General features: G+C 40.3%; 1 protein-coding gene across 3 annotated transcripts in view; it reads right to left on the reverse strand.

Moving 5' to 3' along the window:
- Positions 1 to 24834, reverse strand: part of ATP8A2 (ATPase phospholipid transporting 8A2) — a 651431-nt gene that overhangs the window by 472338 nt on the left and 154259 nt on the right. For all 3 annotated transcript variants that reach the window (XM_055146569.1, XM_004604655.2, XM_055146669.1), the window contains exons 7-16: positions 19592 to 19665; positions 17665 to 17734; positions 16474 to 16601; positions 15190 to 15301; positions 7430 to 7595; positions 4870 to 4997; positions 3839 to 3916; positions 3340 to 3428; positions 1787 to 1831; positions 470 to 545 (exon numbers count right to left, since the gene is read on the reverse strand). In XM_055146569.1, coding sequence (XP_055002544.1) covers positions 470 to 545; positions 1787 to 1831; positions 3340 to 3428; positions 3839 to 3916; positions 4870 to 4997; positions 7430 to 7595; positions 15190 to 15301; positions 16474 to 16601; positions 17665 to 17734; positions 19592 to 19665 — 966 coding nt within the window. The remainder of the gene's footprint in view (positions 1 to 469; positions 546 to 1786; positions 1832 to 3339; positions 3429 to 3838; positions 3917 to 4869; positions 4998 to 7429; positions 7596 to 15189; positions 15302 to 16473; positions 16602 to 17664; positions 17735 to 19591; positions 19666 to 24834) is intronic.

Below are 24834 nucleotides of genomic sequence, written 5' to 3' on the forward strand. Positions count from 1 at the left end.
GGACATTTCAGTGACTCTTCAAAATGCTTATCTCTTAGGATTCAAAACCGTGAAGAAACAGACTCATAGGAAGACACCAAGAAACCATACAAAGCAACAGGCATGGCGACTGCTAAAGAATTGCATGGCAAGATTGCTCTGAATGCTCGTGTGCTACTTTATAACCTCACCCATATACTTAAATTGAGTTATTCATCCACTTAAATTATTTGCTGGAATACTTTAAGATGATCACTTCCCTGAAGTACTAGCATACACACACACAAAAGTGAAACTGTGTCTTGCCCTGGATTCCGAAACTATCTTTCCAAGCACTGCACACTGTGCTACTCAGAGAGGGGGATACTACCCCGCACCCCCACATGCAGGGAGTTTCTGTTTGTTGACGTAAAAAAGGCAGGTTTCTGATCTTTTTTTTTTTCTACATAAAGGGCAGCAGGCCAAATAAGTTTGGGAACCTCTGTCTTACATGTTGGTCCTCAATGTTCTTCAAGAGCCTGGGATCTTCAAAGTCACATGATTCACAAGGGGCAGTACACATCCGGCTGGAAGGGAGAAGAGAAAATGTTTATTCAATTCAGCAGTTCCTTTAAGGAGCTGAAGAGATAGTACGGCAGCTAGGCACTTGCCTTGCATACGGCTAACCCGAGTTCAATCCCCATGACTGCATACACAGTGAGCATCCCCATCCCTGAGCACAGAGCTAAGAGTAAGCCTTGAAAACTGCTGTGTGTGGCCCCAAAACAAACAAACAAAAATGCTTATGACAGTAATAGGGGAATGACACCAGCGTACAGTGCACACCTGGCATGAGCAAGGCCCTAAAAATTTCTACTACATTATGCTACCCCAAAGCACTGCCAGGATTAACCCTAGTGGCCCCTAAGCACCACTAGGGCAGCTCTGGAGGTCTTCATGCACTGCTGAGCCTGACCACCAAACAGGCAGACCAAACCGCCAAGCCAAGTATCACTGGAATGACCATGGCTGTTTCAGCACCTCTGGCGACATAAACTGTGGCCTCTATAAAAGTACATTCAAAATGACAGTTTTAAATGGCAAAGTTGGTTAGGTTTTGCTCTTTATTTTGCCATTTGAAATAAATCTAATAAACATACAGTTAATTATCCCCAGGCTTTTGAATAAAATTTTATCTAAAACACAATAAACAAGAGATCAAAACACCAGTGCAGGGAGAGGAGAAGAAGCAAAATCCAGGGTATAAAGGCAGGAGAATGCTTCTGAAAACTGAAAATGAGATCAAATAAATACTGGATGGCAAAGGATAGAAAACAAGAAAATAGAACAAACACATATGGAAGGTGTGACGTAAAGAGAAGAAAACTGGACACTAAAGAAAAAAAAAGAAAGAAAAAAATTGGATGTTCAGAGTCTCACAGGAGATCCAGTGGGAGCTGGGAAGCAGGAGGAGAGGTAAATTCTTATCCTTTTAAAACAGGGACATTTCCAATAATTAATAAGGGAAGATGTTCAGGCAGAAATGAGCCTGTAGAGACCCAAGGACACACATAATGAGAAAGTGTACCCCAAGTACATGGATGAAACTGCCTGTGTGGAGGGTACATAGAAAATCTCACATACTTGCAAAGTTTGGGAAAGAATTAAGTTCGGGGGTAGGAGAAAGAGGTCACACATAGAGCAGCTGTTAACACAACCTCCACCGCAGAAAGTTATTTTCAGGCAACTTTTTAAAACAAAACATAAGAGAAAAGTACTGATATGAAATTATTCTTAAGTATTTTCCATTAGAGCATCTAAAACTTACCTGAAATCATCCGAGGATTGCTCTCTTGCCAATTCTGGAAAATGACTGTCAGAGGGAGAGAGAAACAGAGTGGTCACAGACGTATAATCAAATGAAGTGGAGCAAGGAAAGTCTTGTCAGCAAGGGATGCTGGCTAGACTGGAGAGCCACACATATAAAAAAAAAAAACTTTTATTCAATCTCACACCATGCACAAAAGTTAACTCAAAGTGGACTGAAGATTTCGAGATTAGACCAGAATCCATAAATCATGCTGAGGAAAACATAGGCCGAACTCTCCAGAATATCGACCTCAGAAATGTCTTCCATGACTTGACGCCAGAGGCAAAGAAAACAAGAATAAATGGGACTACATCAAACTAAAAAGGCATGGCAAAAGAAACTTGTCAAAAAACAAAGATACCTTACTTAATAAGAAAAATATTTTCACACCATACATCAGGAAAGGGGCTAATATCTAAGGCACATCAGGAATTCACAAAGCTCGATTGAAAAAAACAAAAAATGGCCCCATCCAAAAATGGGGTGAGCAGTTAAAATACACATCTCTGAGGAAGATATAAGGATATAAATAGGCATATAAAAAATGATGGCCAGTAGGCATCATTACTTGTTATGAGGGAAATGCAAACCAAAACAACAATGCAGTATCATCTCACACCAGAAGACTGACATTTATCAAAAACACTGAGACAGTGTTGGCCAGGACATGTTGAAAGAGGGGCCTACATGCACTGTTGGTGGGAATATGACCTGGTGCAGCCCATAGAAAGCAGTATGGAGGCGTCTCCACAATATAAGTGAACTCTTACATGAACAAGCACTTCCACTTCTTGGGTATGTGACCACTAAGTACAAAAACATTCATATGAGAAAATATGTCTGTGCCTATGTTCGTTGCTGGGATATGTCAACAACTCAAATGTTCAGTGACAGATGAATGGATAAAGAAGTTGTGGCCTATACCACAATGGAATATTACACCACTGTCAGAAAAGATGAAATGCTTCCTTATGTGAAATGAAATAAGCCAGAGGAGGAAGGACACAGAACCAGATGATCTCACTCATCTGTGATATAGAGACAGGAAACAGGAAGGGCAATGTTGATGGCTGACAAACCCTTGGCTTTAGGATACAAAACCAAAATTACTAAGTAGTAAGGGGAGGGGAAAAAGACGAGGTGACATGAAAACAGTGATAGACAGACTTGGGTGATGGTGATGTTATAGTAATCTTGTAAAACAAAACCATGAAAGTTACCACTACAGTGACCAAGTTACCCAAAACACAGATCAACACCAAATCCTGAGTCAGGATTTGATAATAGAGAAGAAATATAAATGCAAAGATTCCCGAGATTTCTCGCTAGATTAATGTTTGCAGAAATAATCCATATTTTAACTGTTCAAAGTTTTGAAGGTCTTACACTTCAATTAGTTTGAATAGTTATTCCAAGCCTAAGGCCCTATGAATATGCTTTCAAAATATTGGCCATTTTTTTATTGCTGAAGAATACAAATAAAATATTCAGTGAAGGATAAACACACATACCCATAGGTTACACCAGCAATGCTGCACTTCTTAAAAGTCATGATATTGCACGTAAGGGTTCCAGTTTTGTCAGAAAATAGGTATTTTACCTAAATTAAAGAATATAATAGAATAAATATGCATCAGTAATAATATGCAGAGATAAATGTATGGGGATACCTACAATAGTTTTAAAAACTCATCTTAATTTTAAAATTAAAATCTCCTGCAACCGAAGAAATAGTACAGCAGGTAAGGCAGTTGCCTCACATATGGCTGAACCAAGGTTCAATCACTGGCACCCCATATGGTCCCTTGAGCCCCACCAGGAGTGACCCCTGACTAGAGAGCCAGGAGTAAATCCTGAGCACCACTGGATGTCACCAAAATAAATAAATAAAATGAAAGTATCCTTAATAGAAGCATAATAATTACATTATTACAAAATATTTAGTATTTTAATGCTCAAACTACTTAAAAAGCTTGTCCCCTTTAACAAAGTCCCCAGAGAGTCACACACCTGTCCCAGCTCTTCATTAAGGTTCGATGTCCTGGCCATTGCTGGAGTATCATTTACAACATAATACATATCTGTGTCCTAAGAGAGAGAAGGAGGTGGGTAGAGGAATACATTTCAGGATATTATACCATCAAGGCTTTATTCAGACTAAGCACAAAATAAGGTAAAGGCAGATAACACTGGAAATGCTTGCTTTTCATTTGGAAGTAAAAATACTGACTACTGTGTAGAAAAACCTGTGACATTAAGTTTTCAATTACATACAGAAGAATTGCTTCAAGATGATCTTTGTGGCCTAGCCAAACTCACACTTAGTAGCTTGGCTAATTGCTCAGGATTGTTGGGAATCCCAAATAAATGCATAGGACAGCATTCAGACTATGGTCACCAGCTGCTGAAGACCAGTGCTGAATGGCCACAGAAATCCCTAGCACTTCTACTTCTACTCTGAGAATGGAACCCAAGGGTACTATCAGCATGAGATCTGATGTATAAGGAACCCTAAAGAACACACGCCCAGCTCACTTTCCTCAGAACTGGCTCTCAAAGGCATGAAAAGCACTTGTGGTTAAGTCATCCTTGTTATCCTCAGCAAAACACAAGCATAGCTCTGGAGCATTTTGCCTCTGTATCCTCACTAAATCCTCCCAAGAGCCCTGGGAATAGCCACATCTGTACACCTGGCTCTGTCATTTAGCAGAAAGTGCAAATACCAAGGAACAAACTTCGGAAGGCAATTAGTTCAGAGGCATCTTCACTAGGAATTCCTAGCTGGTTCTCTGCTGAATATGAACTGGGTCATATACCAAATTTTCCCTTTTCCTAGAGTCTCATTAAATGACTAAGAGAGTATTTTAAAAAATAACACAAGGGTTGACATTTCCTCATTTAATTCCCTAAGTGGGTCATGGATGAACCTCTTCCTTTCTTGGAGTCTCACTAAATGACTAAGACTTCGAGGAGAGTATTAGAAAGCAGGGGTTGACAATTCTTCAGCAGCCATAAATCTGAAACTCTGCTAGGATACTCACCCAGTTTATAAAAAGGGCTTGAGTATATTTCACAACCTCCAGAGTTACCAGCAGGCTGATGGGAATAAGATTGTTGTACAAGATGATGAATGTCAACAAGTCATATCCAAAGTTATTAGAGCTTCTTTCTGTAGGAGAAAAAAAGAAGAGTTCTTTCTGTAGCTCAAGTCAGACTCCAGTTTCTTTGAATTTTATGATTCTGACATTTTTCCCAAAGTTGTTTTCAAAATATAATTCTTATGCATATATTTAGGGCTTTGAATTTAATTACTGAACAGTACCTACAATGTGACACTAATGAAATAGGGAGCCTATTAACACACCATTCTGATAGAACCAAAGTGCAGCCATTTTAGTTGTTAGTAGCCATTTTGCTATTCTGTATGATTATGTAACTAATAGCTGAACTGGGCATGAACCCGAGACCACATCTTGGGAAACAGAACAGAACGAACAAAATTTATAATGCTTGCACATACTGCCAGCCAATCAGTAAAAAGAAGGAATCTTGTGGTTGGTCAGGCATGGAAAGACTAGAACAAAAGGGCACTCACAGGTGACACTAACCAACGTGGTTTTAGGATACTTAAACCCTTCCCCACAGTTGGTGTGGGTCAAACCCCAACCATTTCTTTATGGGGTGCAGCCCTGGCCTGTCAAATTGTAACACTCTACAGTCTCTGTCTCTGTCTCTCTGTCTCTGTCTCTGTCTCTCTCGCTGTTTTTCTCTCTCTCTCTCTCTCTCCCTTCTCTCCTCCCTCCCTCTCTCTCTCTAACAAATCTCTTTAATAAAATCTTTGAACTCCTCATGGGTGCCTTGTTTCAAATCGCAGACCCTAACAGTCCCTTCTAATAAAGACCTGGCCTCTGCAAGGAGGTGACAAGGAGGGGAAGGGTGCCCTACACTGCACTGCACAGGAGATAACAGGGTACTGCAGACATGGGACAAAGGGCTAATGGGAAGGTGGGGTCGCTGCCATGGGAAGGCCAGGAAGAAGAGCAGAAGCTTGGGTCTAGACCTGAAAGGCAGAGAGGAAAGAGCTTGTTTTAAAAGATGTAAAAACAGGCAATTAAGTGGTCGTAAGAAGCTTTTATAACCACACTGAGGTGTAGGGACTGGGGAACACTCCAAAGAGCAGGTGAGCTGGAGAGTCTGAGTAGAGAAGCATGGACAACAGGGGGACAAACAAGAAGTCCTGCACCTATTTTTTTGAGGAAACAAGACCCAGGGCATGTAGATCAGAGCAGAGGCAGACCCCCTTGGACAGGATGAGGGGCTGGGAGGGGAGACAGTACAAGGTCTGTGGGTATTGATGGGGTAAATGCTTTTCTGGTGAGCACCATATCCAGATGAAGAAGAGAGCAGCAAGAGCCCCGTAATTGAGTAAGAGGTGAGGGATAGCTAAGAGACAAACAAAAGGTGTTACTGGTATTATAAAGATACCACTGTGGAAGCAGAATCAGAATAGCAAAGGGCCAGAATGGGAAATGAGTAAGTATTCATTATGGCTTCCAACTACAATTACTGAGTTTTCCTGAAAGAGATTGAGGCCAACATGGTAATTTGGTTTAGAGTTAAAGTTTGGATTTGTGATGGAAAACGTACTGATAAAAGATTAGGGTAAGTGCTAGCAAGTTAGCAAGTAGTTATACTCTTCTACTTCCATTTTCTCCTCACTCCCAAGCCTCCATGTTCCTCACTGAATCCTTTTTATCCTGATATATGATCTTTATCTTTTTCTCCTATCATATTCAGCTGTCGCTAAGTAGACTCTCCAAGTATCAATAGTTAACAGTTGTCCCTGATGTATAATGCAAATTTAGGGAGATCTGTCAAAAACAAATTTAAATGTTTGTGCTCTGAAGGAAAGCCCATCATACATCATAGATAGTATCAGAAAGCAGAGCGCATTCAGGGACGATTGTACCCAAGGCTGATGAGGCCCCAGAATGTCTCAGGAAATGGGAGAGATGCGAAGGGAAGATGAAAAAGGGATTATTCCACGTGCAGGAAGTCAGGCAAACAAAACAAATCCTGTGAAGCTGAGCAAATACAGAAGCTGGTAGGAAGGAAAAACAGAAAAATGCCAATGGCAAGTCTGCATGAAGTTGATTCAGAGCCAGAGAGATAGTGCAGTGAATAGGACATTTGCTTTGCACGAGGTCAACCCTGTTCTGATCCCTCAGGCTGGCAAGGAGTGATCCCCGAGCATAGAGACAAGAGTAAGCCCTGAGTTTTTCTGCAAGAAACTGAGCAGAATCTTGCAGAAACAAACAAAAAGCTAAAGTAAATACTGAGAAAGTAAGATCTACATTAAAAGCCTAAAGACAACCACTGAGAAAACAACTCAAAAATTAAAATGAATGAAATAATTAGATTATGGAACAGAGCCCAAGTATGCCTAGCCTCACTTCATCACAGAACTCTGAGTCTTTCCGCTTCCCTTGAAAGACTGGTGTTCGGTGCCACTGGGAAAGAGGATGGCACCGCTGCCACACCAAACTCTACTTGGAAGAGTTTTCCACAGACGGTTTTGTCTTCATCGACCCTGGCACTTACCCATTTTCGTGATGTACCAGTTTTTTCCACCTCGAGACCTGTTCCAGTACCAGGCCCCCACAGAGCTCACCAAGGCCATGACCAAGAGGATTCCAAATAACACCAGGATCTGCACGTTGGTCACTTTCTCAACATTCGATCTCTTGAGAGGTGCTTTGGTGGAATTCTGCGTAACAGCAGTGGAAATCAGTAAGGGTCAAGAACTGACTTGGGGGCAAGGAAAGGAGATGGAGGAAGGAAATTAGACAAATTCGAAAAACAAAAAAATCAAAAGGCTATGTATTTTGGTGCAAAATAATCAAAGAAATCAAGTCTGCACACTCCTGACTTAACAGCTTAGTTTTAAATAAGGCGTAAAGCACAACTACCATTTCAAAGAAAACGTTTAACTTCTACATTATCCTCATGAATATATTTGCATAAAATTGTGTACTACTTTATATAAGAATAAAGTAGGTGATAAATAGTTAAAATCTGGTTTAAAAGAAACCAGGGCATCATTCATTCAAGAAAAACTTTAAAAGATTCTAAATTATATAGACCACATAGCTTCCCTGGCACCCATTAATTTATCTCATTAAGCAAAGTAAGATTCAGTGAAGTACGTATTTTTCCCTCCAGCAACCTGAAATTGAATTCAGGAAAAAGACAGACACAAACACATACACATCAATAATGCAAAATAGAACATCAAGAGGTGCCAAAATAAATGGGTGGGCAAAGAATTCATTTGAAAATTGTGAACAACAAAAAGGCAGGAACAGTTGGAAGTTCTAGTGGCTGGGGGGAAGAGGGGAGGTATCTGAATGGTATCTGGAATCCAAAACAAAAGCAGAAACATGAGCTAGCCCTTTGTGGGCACAACCAGGTGTCTCTCTGCTGGAAAGAAAACCAACCCTTCTACAGGAAAGGCCAGTGCTGGAAGGGAGTTCAGAAAGATCCATTACCAAGTAGAAAATATGGGACTATAAAAAGTCCATAGAATCATTTGCAACAGACAGTTACAAACCTGGTCAATTTATTTTAAAATTGTCTGAAGGTAACCTAAGTGTTTATACTAATGCCCCCCAACACACACACACACACACACACACACACACATACATACATACACACACACACACACACACACACACACACCCCGCTTCGTGTTCTAAAATCTGAGGCCCATGACTGTTACTTTATATAGTTAAATCAACTTTGGAGAAATCATTAAATTAAGGTACCTGCCTCAGACAGACAGATTATTCACCCAATTGAAATGTTATTCTTAAAACAGACAAAGGAGCAATACTTCCCTGGCTACCCGGCTACCTACAAAGAAAGAGGATGAAAGAACATCAGTGGGATGCAACATGCTGGCATTAAAGACAGAGTCAGTGGTCAAAAACAAAGGAAGCCAGGCAGTCTTGAGAAGGTGGTAAAAGGCAAGTCACAGACTCTTGAACCTCCTACACAATTCTAGAAAAGAATGCTGCCCCACCAGCATCTTGATATGGAGGATAATCACATCATATTTCATTTTTTGTTTCATTTTGGTTTTGTTTGGGGGGCGACACCTGGCGGTGTTCAGGGATTACTACTGACTCTGCTCTCAAGGATCACTCCTGGCAGGGCTCAGGTACCAGGTACCAGATCCCTGAGGTACCAGGGATCGAATCTAGACTCTAAAATAATGCCCTACCTGTTGTACTATCACTCCAGCCATTCATATCATATTTCTAACCTAAAGAAACAAAACATAACAATTCTGTGTTATTTTAGGTCATGAAGTTATGGCAACAATAGGAAGCTATATGGTATACATAGTGGTTAGTGACGATCTGTTTCTGGAGGTAAAGTAATCTTGGATTAAATAGGAAATCAGGAATATACAGGAGAGATGAGTGCAGAGTCTTCAATCTGCAAGTGTCCTTCCATGAATCTGTATCTCGTCTCTTCAGAGGTAACATTAAACTGCAGACATCAGATGATTTGAAAGCTAATGAGACACTCAGCATTAAAAAAATAGTGCTTCTTCCTTGGCAGTCTCACCCATGAACTCCCTTTTGTGCCAAGAAGGCTCAATCACTGAAAGAGATCCACAAGTGGCAGAATTTTTCCTCGACCCCATGCAAGGCTGAGTTGTCTGCTCCAGAGGGGAGCAGGTGAACCTAGTGCCCATTCAAACAGAGCCCCGACAGCCAAAAACCTTCACAGTTCACGATCACCACCATGCTCCTACTCAGACTCCACTGTTCAGACAAGTCCAATTCAGAAATTAATTTGTTGAAAAATTCAGGTATGCAAGTTTTGGGACTGAAATTTCCAGACTTTTATAAAGTGAGGGATGGGCTACCTCTACCCCATCTCCCTGTAGTTCCAGAAGCACCAGCAGTCACGCACACCCAGGTACAGCCACCACCCAGTTAAAAATTGAACTCTGGCTGTATCACCCCATTAAAAATTTTGGACTTTCTAAAGCGACATTTCAAACTCTACAACATGATAAACCAGGAATAACACACCAGATTGGATGGATTGATAATCTAAAAGGCAACCAATCTCGATTAACAAAATATAAACACAGAAGACTTAACCAGTAACAACACCTTAATAATATCTTATACAAGCGCTTAATGGTTCAATGGTGAGATGCAACAATCTCCACTAACTTTCTTCTATGAAATATTTTTGATTATCCAAATTATTTATAACAAGCAATATAAAATAAAATATTTACTTAAGCCTTCTATGGGGGACAGGCTTAAGTGGTAATTGGGAAAACTGGAAATAATGGTGGTGGGAAGGGTGTTGGAATAATGAATGTCTATAACTAAACTGATGACTTAATATGAAATTTTAAAACTGGTGTTTCAAACATGTAGTGTTTCTGATAAACGTAAGTCAGCACTTTCCTTAACTATTCTCAATTTTTTCCAGATCATTAAAAGAATAAAGAAAATCATATTTTTCCCAAATAAAAAAAAACAAAGTCATTGAGTGGAAACAACACCAAGATGAAATGAGAGGATATTTATCCTCTTATTGCATAGAGAAACTTCTATTATGTCAATGAAATTACTATTTGAATTCCATCACCAAGTCCAGAAACACAACAGTCTGGCCATGATTTACTGTGGAGGTAGGGAGCTGGAGAATTATTATACTGGGGACTTGGAAAGACTAGTTGCTTTCACAATATAAGCAGCACAGAAACATTTTTCTTGCTAAGCTGTTGACCCCTGAAAAACATGGTGGCTAGGGAAACAGACCCAGCCCCAAAATCCATAGAATTTCTGACTCCCACAATAGTTAATTACCAAAAGCCTATTGCTATGGAGTTTGCTTAAAATATGAAAATGAATACAATTTTTAAAACAATAGGGATTTGGGAACATGACTCGATAGTAAAGCATGTGCCTTGCATGTATGAGACCTAGTTCAATCCCGATACTACCTGATAATGCTAAATAATAAACATAGATAACAGAAAAGACATTCATTATATTATATTTATCAATACTATAATTTCATGTCATCAATTTATATGAAAACTTGAGTATAAGTGGATGCATGCAGCTGAAATTCATGTTGTTCAAGAACCAACCATACTTTCTTATTTCTCTGTTACTTTAGATTTTCTAAAGTTTTCTTTTCCACATAATATTTACAAATTTCCTATAAAATCTAAATGCTGAGTCATGACTAAAAACTGGTCAATCACCAATCAAGTATCATCTAAAGTTTCATGGGGAAACATTTCACCTCTGCCCTTGGGGCAAGAGCCAGCACGGGTTCCAAGAACAATTACCACAATCTTTGAAAACTAAAAATCACAACCTTATCATTTTCAATAAACATTCATCAGAGGCCCCAGCATAAAAAAATATTAAAGTAAGGGTGGGGGTGGTGGGAGGGATACTGGGAACATTGATTGAGGAGAATGGGCATTGGTGGAGGGATATAAATGAAATGCAAACATGAAAGTTCATAAGTTTGTAATTGTACCTCATAGTGATTCATTAATAAAAACTCTTAAAAAAATGTAAAAAAAAATATTAAAGTAAGCATAATTTCTATGGCCCCCATTAATTAATTGACTTCTGATGTTTTCCACTGGTTAATTCTAGCCAAGTAACAGGATTATGTAAAGTTATCTTCTATTCCACACAAGAACAATAAATGACCCCGAAACTTCAGGCTTCAATACATGAACTCTTTGGAAGGTCAAGGTCTGTCTACTCAACTCTAGGCTCCAGAACACATCTGCATGCAATGATGAGCTTGTGATTTTAAGTTCCTACTAATATTATAAGTCTTTCCAGAATATTCTGTGGAAACACCAACACTTCTGAGTAGTGGAAATCTAGATAGAAAGAAGTAAAAATGTCAGATTTTGAAAACTGTAAATGTTATGTGGATATTGCTTATGTTATTCCCTCCTGAGGTTATATTATTCCCTCCTGAGGAAGCAGTCAATATAGTCCCACTAGAATATGGACTTGGGAGCCAGACTTCCTGGATTTGAAGACCACCTCTATCTTATTACTAGCATGTAACTTTGGAACACTGCCTTAGTTTCCCCAGCTATGGGGAAAAATGGGAATGGTAGTAATTTTTTCCTCACAGAACCACAAGAAAGAAATAATTGGTTAATAACACATGTGCATATCTTAGAACAATGCTGGGGGCATGGAACATAATGTGATAATATCTGCTCCATTAAATCAAGCAACAGGAACAGCCCGTGCTGAAATATTTCTGTGTGTAACTACTCTAGATATGAAATGAGGAAATCTTGAATAGTGAAAGAGGCATGGAGATGAGAAGTCATAAATGAAAAAAGAGAAGAAATGAAAGCAGCCATGTTTCCTCTCTATGGCCAAGTAGCACAAGCACAGACAAAAAGTGTTATTTCACAAGCAGGATGGCTTCCAGCTATGTGTATCACGTTATATTTCTTTTGATTTCATTTGTTTGTTTTTGGAACACTCATTATTTTTGCTTGTTGTTTCAGCCCTAAAGGCACAGTGAGTGTAGTGAGCGCAGATGCTTCGGGACTTTCCATTATGCTGCATTTGAACAGTCAACAGGAAATATGCCTTGCGAAGATATTTGCTCATCTAGGCACAAAGACAGGTGCTCATCCAACACTGACCAGGTGAAACTCCTGAGTGACCTCAATGCACCGCCTACTCTCTGCAGAGATGACTACAACCTTTTCAAGTGTGACCTAAATATCCATTTGATCTTGGCTGCAAAGCTGTATCATCAAGGTATGATCTGGAAAAAACCTGAAAAAGCCACAAATAGGGACCAGAGCAATAGTGCATCAGGGAAGGTGCTTGTATTGCATGCAACCAAGAGTTTGAGGTGATGGCTACTCATTGGAGAAGTCAGAAGACACCAAATAAAAGCTTTACATGCAGCTACTCTAAAACAATGCACTTTAAACTCCATGGTCAGTGCTTCTGGATAAGTGAAGAACACCTAAGGACTGCCTGTTCAATTGCCACACACGCATACATACATGTATACATATACTGACACACATGCCTGCATGTATACATATACACACATGCACACTCATATATATACTGGCACACATGTATACATACACACTGACACACATGCACATGCTTAAACATACACTCAGACATATGCAATACTGATACATGTATACACACTCACATACTTATGCACACTCACATATACACACTCACTGACACACTTATACACACACACAACCATATTGTTGTTTCAGCCCACACATACACAACCTCTGTGACCACTACACCACACCTGGCACCTACTGTTCCAAGACCAAAATTTCTCTGAGTTCTTGCCCTCTCTCCTGCTCCTGGTTTCACTCAGCTGAGGGCACACGTTCCTTGAAGACATCACGAGCCCATTCTGAACACATTTACCCAAGGACTCTGTAGATAGTACAGACTGAATGCCTATGTGACACTGGGATGTCTGACACTTTAATCCTCTAAAATAATGTTTTAAAATCCATTTGTGAACTCAGGTCACTTGTCTTTTATACTTTCTGCCTCCTCAGCAGATATATCAGCCTCTCAGTCACTCCCTAAGTCTTGGGCAGCTGGCTTCTGATGTCCACCTCTCCCACAGCCAGGATGTTCTCCTAGCTTCAGAATCCTAACACAGTCCATTGGTTTCTAATCCAGTTACTGCTGGCTTCTTAACTTCACAACATCAAATGGCTTCCTACAACTCTGCCTTTGGCTTCCAATTTCCATGGCACACACCACAGTGCGGCACCCTACAAGCCTTTCATTTCAAAACTCAAAGGTCAACATCCCACCCTGACAACCAGTTTCTTCAACTCCAGTTGCTCAACCCTTCTAATCACCCTGAACCTCCCCTCTCCAGTTCCATCTCTCAAATGTGCTTTGTTTCTAGCATCAGTCGTAGTATCTAGTCAACTGACAGCCCCAAACCTGGCATGGCTGAGCCATTTGAAGACTCTGTAATGACACCAGCTACAAACTATGTGATTCCCATTACTTCTTGGCCTCTGTAGCTCCTAAAGGGTCATATTAGGCCTTTCAGTCTTTTATCCCCATGGCTTTCTGCATGTTGGTCACTAAATATACTTAAATGAAGAAATGCAGACAAATATGTATATCCAAAGTTACACAAAAGGGTATAAAACTAAAAAGCAAACATGCCTTCATAGTGACCATTTGCAAATTAATATGGCAAGTGAGATGAAAGAAATGTGAGGAATGACAGAGAGACACAGGGATTCATGCAGAATTTCACACGCTATCTAGCAAAATATGTCACAATATAAATGCCCTGTTATTATATGTGGTCTATAAATGTACAAAGACAAAAGCATAAAGGAGAGATGGTAATGAAAATAAGGATTAGGGCACATACACCCAACTTGGGTGTAATCCCTGGCACCAGACAGTCTCCTGAACATCACAAGGTATAGTCGTGATGGGGTCCTGAGCATCCCCTGTGTTCTGAAGTTCCAGTACAGCAGGGTACAAACAGCACCACATCCCTGGGTCCCAGCATGGAACCACTGGCCCAGCTGACTATTATTGGAAGGACCCTGACTGACAATGTCTTCCTCCCTCCAAAAATATGAAAGAAAATGTGTCTTTCTTTGTCTGTGCTTTTGCTGTTGTTATTGTTATTGCTGTGGGTCACACACAGTGGTGATTGGGAGTTACTCCAGCTCTCTGCTCAGGGTCTCTCCCAGTAGAGACGGTGTGGTACTAGGGAGAGAATCCTGGAATTCAGTAGGCATAGCCTATGTTCAACCTACTGAACCACCTCTCCATCCCACAAACATCATTTTACCTTAATATTTTTTATTTCATGTATAAAAAAAAAACATTTTAAATCAAAAATAACTGATTTTTATGTGGTATAAAATTTGGTTAAATAATTTAGATAATTGACTGTAAAATCTTAATGGGGTGAAGAGAACATGAACTAGGGAAGTTAGCAATAACACCCCAACCCCTTTGCTTTCAAGAGATAAAATTAATTAGAAGCGATTGTCTTTCTTGGTGTGTATATAAAAATCACTGATACTTTAGGAAAATGGTAATGAATGTCTGACGTAATAACAGAAACCCAGAAAGAAAACATCACAGAATGAAAACAGAGGCACTGCCCTTCCAAATGTAAGTTCGTTGAGCAATTATCTTCCTAAAGAGTCTACTCCATGAAAACAGGGAAATGGCAAGGAATGGACTAAAATAAGCATTGTTTTCAGCACAGAAATGTTTTACCTGCATGAGTTTGGTGTCGTGTCCAGTATATACAACTATGCCAAAGACCCACTGAGTGTTTCTAAGCTGTGTACCTCTTAATAAGATCTGGTCAGGCCCAAGGGAAGCCGGGCTAAAAATAAAAACAACATTTATATTTAATGATAGTCTGACAAATGAACATGAGTTTTCCCCTTAAACAGACACCCATATATTTTATTTTGTTAAATTTAACAATTTCACTGAGAAATTGGTTACTCTGAGAAAGGATTACTATTGGTTTCATTCACCAAAACAAAACAAAACCCAAAAACAAACCATCCACCCAAAAGTTCTCTTACTCATTCATTACTATAGGAAAAAAAAATTTAAATAAATTAAAAAAGGAAATCATGTCTCTTAACCTTTTATAAAATTCAACACCCAGAAAGAAATCCAAAAATCTCATTTATCTGAGAAACTCAGTTTATTTTCTAGACTAAAGAGGGGGTGAAAATCAATAATACTATAATATCAAACTTGATAAGAATGACTTCATGATTAATTAAAGCCTAAGCAATAAGTTAAAAATTCAAAATAGTGTGTCTTCTGGTGGTCCTTCATACCTAATGTAATCCACAAAAATAGTCACCCTGGTTCCCATTACTCTGTGTGGTGGATTCCATGATTAGGTCCTTCCCTTTGGGTCTATTTAAAATATAAAGTGAGAGAAGCATTGGATATAAGCAGGTAAGATAGGGGGAAGAGACAGAAACTGAGCCACAACATAATGATTAAAAAAAAGTGACTCTCAATAAAGCAAATGCAAGAGGAACATGACAATGAAGGAGAGAAGACAGGACAGTGGAAAAGAATTACTTATTCTATTTTACTAAAAAAAACACTGCTTAAGAAAACACTAGCAAAAGAACACAGAGATATTTCTCTAATACATATTTCATCATTTATTCACTTCAGACACCTCTTCTGCTTTTGTGGACAAATTCGTAGAGTCAAGACTCTCTCCCCCTCATTGGCAGGTGATACGTGCAGTAAAACAAAAAACAGACCAGTAATGAAAGCTTCATCTCAGACCCCAGTTCTTGACAAAAATAAGTTTTCCTTGTACATTTGGGACAATTTAAATGGACTGAAATAATATTTCAAGAAAAGCTCATTCTCTCATCCCCCACTGTTCAATAGTCTGTTCCCTCATAAAGTAATTCACAGGGATGAGTCTAGAAAACTCAAGGATGCTTTCTAAATCTCCAGTAACTCTTGGTCATGTTTTCTGAAAATAAAACACAAGAAAAGGGTAAGTGGTACCTTTGCCCATCTAAGTTTAAGTTTCCAGTGAAGTCGTACAGGTGGCGGTTGGGCCCTTCACATTCTATCATTCCAGATAACTTCATCAATACTTCCCTTGTCTGCATGTCAGCGGTGAGGCTCAAACCCTAAAATGATAGACCAAAGAGGAAGTGGAAGAGAACCCAGAATGTTTTAAAATGGTATTCATCACCCCCATTATAAATTGAAAGAAAATAGTGAACTGAAGTAGAACAATCTTGGGGGATAAGGGCTAAGGAACAAATCAACTTCTCACAACAGTCTTTACAGGCAAATTTAACCACAGCAACCAGCAACCCAATGTAAAAGTGTCCAAAAAATTCAATGACACTTTTAGAAAGATTCCACCACCGTGCTATAAACATCATAGACAGGTAGTAACTGGTACTCAAATACCTTACAGAAAGCATATCCTACAACCATGATCAACACTCATCACAAATATAGACTAAAGTATCTCTTTGGCATGATGTGGTATCTAACAAACAGTAATTGTTCATTAAACAGAAAAAAAAAGTCTAACTCAAAAGTCTAATGGAAAAAGGAGAGAGGTGGACATAATAAAATTTAACTTTATGGCAAAATAATTGTGTAGAAATACTTATTACTTATTACTTAATTTTTCATTGCATTAAAGACTATTTTTCCTTATAGTAATAGTACAGTGGGTAGGGCATTAGCCTTGTATGCAGCCACCAGTATGAATCCCCAGAATCCTATATGGTTCCTCAAGCACTCAAGAGTGATCTATGAGCAAAGAGACAGGAGAAGCCCTAAACATTGTAGAATGTGGCCCAAAACCCAAAAATACAAAAACTATTTTTTCATCCTAAAGTTAATTCATGTTAAAATAACCTTATTTAAGGAATGGAATTTTGTACCTGCTATATTAATCTCTGGAATTAGAAATACATTTAAAATCCCAATATACACAAAAGTATCCAGAGCTGACCTACCAATCTCTCCACTAAAAATGAAGTCCATCCCAGCCAAAGACCTCTCTCTGCACCCACACTAATACTCAGAGAGTAGAAAAATATAAGCTAGAATTTGGCTTTTAGTTGTGAACTTAATGTAGTACATATACAAATAATCCCCTACAGCAGAACTAGTGGGGACCAGATTTGCAGTTTGTCATAGAATAACAGAAGTCATAGAAGGTGGCTTTACCTGGCGTATTTTAAGGTTTGTCTCCCCATCCAAATTAGCTGTTTCAACATAACACATTGCTTGAGGTTCACTACAGAGAGAGAAAAAAAAAGGAAAGCTGGATTTTAGTAATGTCTCCTCCACAAATTCAAAGCTCAGAAAGTCTCTCTCTTGGAAAGTATATCTGCTCTTAGACCTTTCAAAACAGTGCTATGAACAGCCACTTTAATGGTAATAGTAGGGATCAATTAGAAAGACACATGCTCCTCCATGGCTCAACACTGAACCAAGGTGCTTGCCCAGGATGTGCCTTGTAGGCTCCACATCAGAGGCCTGGTGTCAGGGAAAGAAGGGAACAGGATGACCAGGAGTGTGAGGGCTGTGTTGGCCGCATTAAAGGATGTTTCAGTCAAGGCTCAGCCACTGTGTTGGGTGCCCTGAAGTCTGCTATATGGCCTGCTCCTGAGCTCACCCAGGCAGACTCAGGACAAACTACATTTGAACAAAATCACAGTCCAAAAGGGGAGTTATTCAGTCAAGAGTTTTCTTCTTGTACCTTTCACTAAGTAAATGGGCAACTTTCAAAACTAAAATTCTAAATTTTAAGGACAGAAATCCCCAAAAATAAAAATAAGCAAAGCAGACACTGTTGTCTGATTCTGATCTTCCAGCTGAAGTAGCGCGGTTAGTGGATAACAGACCCACAGCCCACCAGTTAAGCTACTATCTCAGGTTCTACAGTGTCCGGCTATGCAGCCCTTGAAACATGTTCAATATCCCTGTATCTCAGTTTTCTCATATGTTCAGTAAGGATACCAAGGAGAGCTTGGGGGACATTAATATATTCTGCAGGCTGCTTGGCACAAAGGACAAACTCAAACACAAATGAAAATGCACACTGCAACTTATTCCAATGGTCTCATGTTAAAAGTGAATTGTCAAGGGGGGGCCTGTCACACCCAAAAAACACACCCCAAACTATCAGGTGAAGCCTATTTTAACATTTCTAAGACTTTCTTTGTTCTCTGCTGCCGAACAAAGGAGGAAAACATAAATTCAGCCCCATGTAGCTGGTGCCCTTACCACTCTACAAGCCTGGGCTTTTATTTTTGGACCTCTCATCTCAAACAGAAAAATTCATGTTACATCTTCAAATCAAGGGAGTGATTAAATTCCAATAAAGAAAGACTGCAATGGAGTGGTGCAGACATCTGTGACTCCCCACAGTACATAAATACAGACATTTTTGTCTTAACATCATTCAATTTAATCTTTAGATTAAAGATTAGAACCTTTAGAATCAAAGTTCATCTGAACCCTAATGTTGGCCTTTCCTCTTTGACATAGGCTGACATGACCTGAGCCCAGGGAGGTTATCTAGACTGCCCGTTAATTATGCCACAAGGTGATGCTACCTTTCAAGTGCAAAGCTGCCTGCCACACGTGACAATGATACTTGGGCAAATGGGGCAACCAAGGACAATGGATTAGAGAACACCTTCTTCAGGTCATGGCCACAGAGGGAAAATGCCACAGATCCCTTCCTAGTAATAGAAGGTGGCTGGGCCCTGCAGGGAAGCCTGAGAGCTGAACCCCTCAGAGGCAGGGTCCGAAGTCTCAGTCCACTGCAGGCTGTGATGTGAGTCCCTGAATCACTGTACCTTTGGTTTCTGAATGGCTCCTTAGAAATGAGGAATATCCCAGGAACGACAACAAGAATCAATCCATGTCAAGATCAGAAAACGTGGAAATGAAAGAAAGCTAAGGGTTAAGGAAAAAATGGGGGATGGCAGATGACAAATAATTGACAAACAGGCTGGACAGAAAGATGGTGACTCAGAGGGGAGTTGAGAGATAGCTTGAGATGTCCACCGCCAATGCTTAATGTTTTTTTTTTCTTTTTTCTTAGAATGTACTTCAAAATCATGTGCCCACGCGCACACCTGACCTGGAGGACAGTAGGATCATGTCTGCTGGGAGATACTGCCCATTGACGACCTTCACAATGTCTCCCACGGCCACCTAGAAAACCAGGACAAGGACAGAGAAGCATGAAAGAAAAGAAAACACAAACAGCAATAAAGGGGGTTAAATACTTGAAGGAAGATTACTGTACAACTAAGCCACAGGGTTAGGACAGAGAAAACCATACTGCTTTCCTTACCAAGAACTAAAGGAAAATGTTTTGGTACAGTCAAATGGTGATACTACCTGTATACACTGATGCTGAATGAAAAGCAAAAGGTAAAAGAAGAAAATCAGAGAAAATCAGAGAGAGAGAGATGGGTCAGAACTCCTCTCAAACCCTCGTTTCCTTATTTCCTTGTTCATCTGTTTCCTCTGTTCCATCTGTTTCCTCGTTTATCTGTTTGCAAACAATGAGCCATTTCTCCATCTCTGTGCATTAGCTCAGAGTGGGGAAGTGTCGAGCCCATCTGAATACCTATATTTGAACGCCTTCAGGACTCCTTACTAGACACAGAATCAACAGCGAGTTATACAGACTGCTGGGTGCCTCGCCTTTGTCAACTATAAAGTGAGGTCAACAGAACAGATTTCATGGGGTTTTCATGAAGATGGAGAGCTAACACATGCAAATTTTCTTCAGTTTTACAAATGGGGAAGCTAAGGCTCTTGATCACATCATGCGGTAACGTGACCAAAGCCACAGAGTCAGTGAGTGTTGGAAACAGGCTTCAAAACTGAGCCACCCAGCAGGTGTGCTGATTAAATGTCAAATTCACTAATGAATGTTGCGTCTAAAAGGTTCACCCACAGCCCAAGTGTCCAGAAACAGATGAGAGGGGAAAGAAGTTGTGGTGTAGGTATGTAATGGATTACTATTCAGCTTTCAGAAGGGATGACACTGTGTAACCTGCTGCTATGTGAACGGACCGTGCTGAGTAAAGCCATCCAGAGGACAAGGACAGGCGCAAAATGGTCTCTCTCACAGGTGGAGTATAATGAAACTTAGTAAGGGAGCCACAAATGGCCAAAGGTACTAGGTCCTGAGACTTGATTTACAGAATCTAGCTTACCAAGGACAAGGCCCAGAGGGTGGTTAGGAGGGGGCTATGGGACAATGGTGGAGGCAATGGAACAAATACTCTTGCGGAGGGTGTGATATTAAAACATTTTATACATGAAACTATCATTTCAATGGGAGTGTAAATCACGGCACCTTCATAAAAACTGAAGGGGAGAAAAGTAATAAGGAAAATAAAAGTTTCCCCAGAAACAGACCACACAAAACAGAGAAGATCCTTAGAGACTTCAGAACTTTCTGGGCAAAAAAATCACAGCGAAGTCAGACAGCACCTTGGAAGACGACCTTCACCAGACAGAAGACACCAAGCTTTGGACATTGGCCATCACTCAGCGAATGTGAACACAGTGGCCAGGGGTCTGCAGACCCTTTAAATCACATCACATAAGCATCCAGCTGAATGGGGTCAAGCCTTCACGTGAAGCAGCCTCTGCTCAAACTATAGCCCCATAGACGCACCAGTTCGGGCAAGCTCTTAACTTTTTGAGCTCACCGGTAAGATGGAAGATATCCCTGCTGACCTGGTGGAGTTAGTGAACTCAGGAAGTGCATGCAAGCACTTGGCAGGACACATGCACAGGTGATGGGCCCCTCTATACCAACATGAGGGGATCTGAGTGGGCACCTTAAGGGTGAAAGTTAAGAATGGCAGAGTTGGGGGCAGAGCAATAGTAGAGCGGGCAGGGCATTTGTCTTCCACACAGTTGACCCAGGTTCAATCCCCAGCATCCCATATGGTTCCTCAAACCACACCAGGAGTAATTCCTGAGTGCAGAGCCAGGAGTAACCCCTGAGCAATATCAGGCATGACCAAAAAGCCAAAAAAAAAAAATGAAAAGAAAGAAAGAAAAGCAGAGTTTCCTGATTGCACAGGAGAAAGGCCAATTCTAGTGCACTAACAAAATTCAAAATGGGCATGCAGGGTTCTGAATCCTATTCTGACCCATGCTGCTATTCTTCTAGAAATCAAAAAGTTCAGGGTCAGAGATATAGTTCAGTCAATGGACTGAGTGACTAGCATGCTGAGGGCCCAGACTCAATCCCCAGCTACACATGGTCAGAGACCTCTGAGTATTGTTGGAAGCAATCACGGAGCACAGAGCTGGGAAGAGCCCCCAATAGCTTCCTGGTGTAGCCCACCTTTCCCCCACAAAAAAGTATATATACACACATATACATATACACAGACTGGAGCGATAGCACAGCGGGTAGGGTGTTTGCCTGCATGTGGCTGACCCGGCTTTGATTTCTTCGTCTCAGAGAGCCGAGCAAGCTACCCGTGAGAGTATTCCGCCCGCACGGCAGAGCCTGGCAAGCTACCTGTGGTGCATTCGATATGCGAAAAACAGTAACAAGAAGTCTGAAAATGGAGATGTTACTGATGCCCGCTCGAGCAAATCAATGAACAACGGGATAACAGTGCTACATATGCCCAAGAATTTCAAATACTGTAACCTTATGAAGGACTAATAAATCTTACAATAAATCTGGACTAATAAATCCAGAAGAATTGTGCTAGCAGGTGATTGTATTTATACTTCTCAGTTAGCAAAGGAGAGGTTTTAGTAAGACATCCTACAGTGAGCCTTGTGGCACTCACTGAAATTGCAGGGACTTGGAAAAAATAGAGCCAAAATGGCAAAAATGAAATTTCAGCATTCCAAGTGAAATGGTAAAAATATAATTCCGGGACCTTTGCATAATTAATGTTAGCATCCCAAAATAAAAAGGCACACAAAGTATATTTCATAATACATAAAAATCAAAGAGTAAATGCTTCAGACCTATTTTAACAACAGCTAGAAAAAAGCAAAGGTGGGGTTGGGAAGATAGTATAGCAGGTAGGATATTTGCCTTGCCCGTGGCTGACCCAGGATCAATCCCCTGGCATCCCATATGGTCCTGAGTCCTCCAGGAATGATTCCTGAGCACAGATATAGGAGTAAGTTCTAAGCACAGCCAGGTGTGGCCCAAAAACTAAAAAAAAAATTACAAAATAAAAATTATTTTATGTGCATTCTTTAATTTATATAGAAATCAGAAGCAATTAGCTTTTTTTTAAAAAAAAAAGGGATGGAGGAAGGAAAATTAGTCATGTTTTCAAAGAAAAAAAGGAGTAGATTTTTAGCCCAAAGTAGGAGGACAAGGAAAATTATAGCTTTCTCCCATTTTATTTTCTGAACAAAGAAATATCTAAATCTCATTAATATAGTTCTAAGAAGTTTTATGTACATGAAAAACTACTCCGAATTTTGTTTTACAATATATAGGTGGTGTTGTCCTGGGTGTCCTGATTGTGTAATACTACCTCGTGAATTGTCTTTTGGGTGGGGGGAAGAGGGGGTAGCATCCTGATAATAATTGACTTGGCAGTGCAGGCCTGAGGGCTCAGTACTGAGATGCAGATTTCCTCAGTCCTCATAGTGCTGGGGGCCATCGGCTGGTGTGATGGGTGCTGCTGGGTTCAACCTTAAGACCTAGCAGATGCAAGACATAGGCCAGAGGCCCACTAAGCTAGCTCCCAGGCTCATACAAGAATTCTGAAGGTGACTTCATGCTTTTTAACAGCTGCATAGTATTCCATTGTGTAGATGTACCAAAGTTTTTTAGCCAGTCATCTGTTCTCGGGCATTCGGTTTTTTTCCCAGATTCTGGCTATTGTAAACTGTGCTGCGATAAACATACAGGCGCAGATGTCATTTTGACTATATTTTTTTTGCTTCTCCGGAATATATTCAATAAAAAAATAAATAAATAAAATGTAAAAAAAAAAGAATTCTGAAGGTGGTGTAGAGCCCCACTGAATCCTGGAAACTGCTCTAGCCTCAGAGGATCTCTCAGTTACTTTCAATTTCAAGACCCAGTTCAAAGGTCCTCTTCAAGGCCAATTACTCTGTTGTAATTCACCCTCTGCATTCAGCACCCAGAGGGAGCTTTGGTGCTGGCTTTAAAGTGCTGGGGGAACCTCAGAAAGAGTAACTTCCCCCTGTCTGCACCTCTGGTCTCTGTTAGCACAACCCTCTCAGCTCCTGCCCCTCCTATATTCTCATCCTCATTCTGAGTAATGAGGGTCTCACTGGCTTTCCTGGACACCTGAGGGGCTCAAACATTTCACAATAACTGGGTGAGCAACTGGGGCTGAACCTGGCTACCCCCTGCTAATCACTGTATGAGTGAAATGCAAACACAAAAGTTCATAAGTTTGTAACTGTATATCACAGTGATTAACTAATAAAAAAATTTTAAAAAATAAATAAAAAATAAAATTCTCAAGAAAAAGAAATATTAAATGTTATCAATTAATATGAGCAACCTTTCGAAAATAAAATAAAAAAAGAACTCACACTACAGCACCTTGTAAGTAACACCATATTTGAACTATATACTATTCATTCCCATATTGTTTTATGTATATTTTAACAATCCCACTTACATTGCTGTATTCCAGGTGAGAAAAAACAGTGACGATACATAAAAGAAAAAGAAAAAAAGCACACACATGGCCCAACATACTACTTTCTAGATAATTTATATACTAATAACGTAAAATCCGGGGCAGGGCGAGAGTGATAATAAGTGAGCAAGGTGCTTTCCTTGCACAAGGGCAACCTAGTTTTATCTCCAGCTCACAATATGTTCCTCCAACCTCTGCCAGGAGTGATCCCTGAGCGCAGAGTCAAGAGAAAATCTTGAGCACCACCAGATATGCCCCCCCAAAAAATAAGACAAAACAAATATCCACAGCATTGTCAGCCCTCCAGAACACATTCCTCAAGGAATGTGGTAGGAAATCCTTCCAGCCAATGGAGAGTGACAAGCACACTATGGGTCGTGCACAACCAGCCCAAACAGAACCCAAACAGGGAGTCAGAGAGATAGTACAGCAGGATAAGGTGCTTGCCTTGCTTGCCTTGCATGCCTTGCATGCACCATAATCGATCCCCAGCATCCAATATGGTCCTCCAAGCCCGGCCAGGAGTGATTATTTAGTGTAGAGCCAGGAGTAAGCCTAGAGCATCGCTGGATGTGGCCCCCAAACAAGAAAAAAGAACCAAAACAGATGTTTTCCACTCAATTCTAGCACTTCACACCTATAGATCATCATGAACCCAAAACTCTCTACCAAAAAAAAAGAGAGAAGGGAG

This window comes from Sorex araneus, chromosome 1 (genome assembly GCF_027595985.1).
Source record: "Sorex araneus isolate mSorAra2 chromosome 1, mSorAra2.pri, whole genome shotgun sequence".
Lineage (NCBI taxonomy): Eukaryota > Metazoa > Chordata > Mammalia > Eulipotyphla > Soricidae > Sorex > Sorex araneus.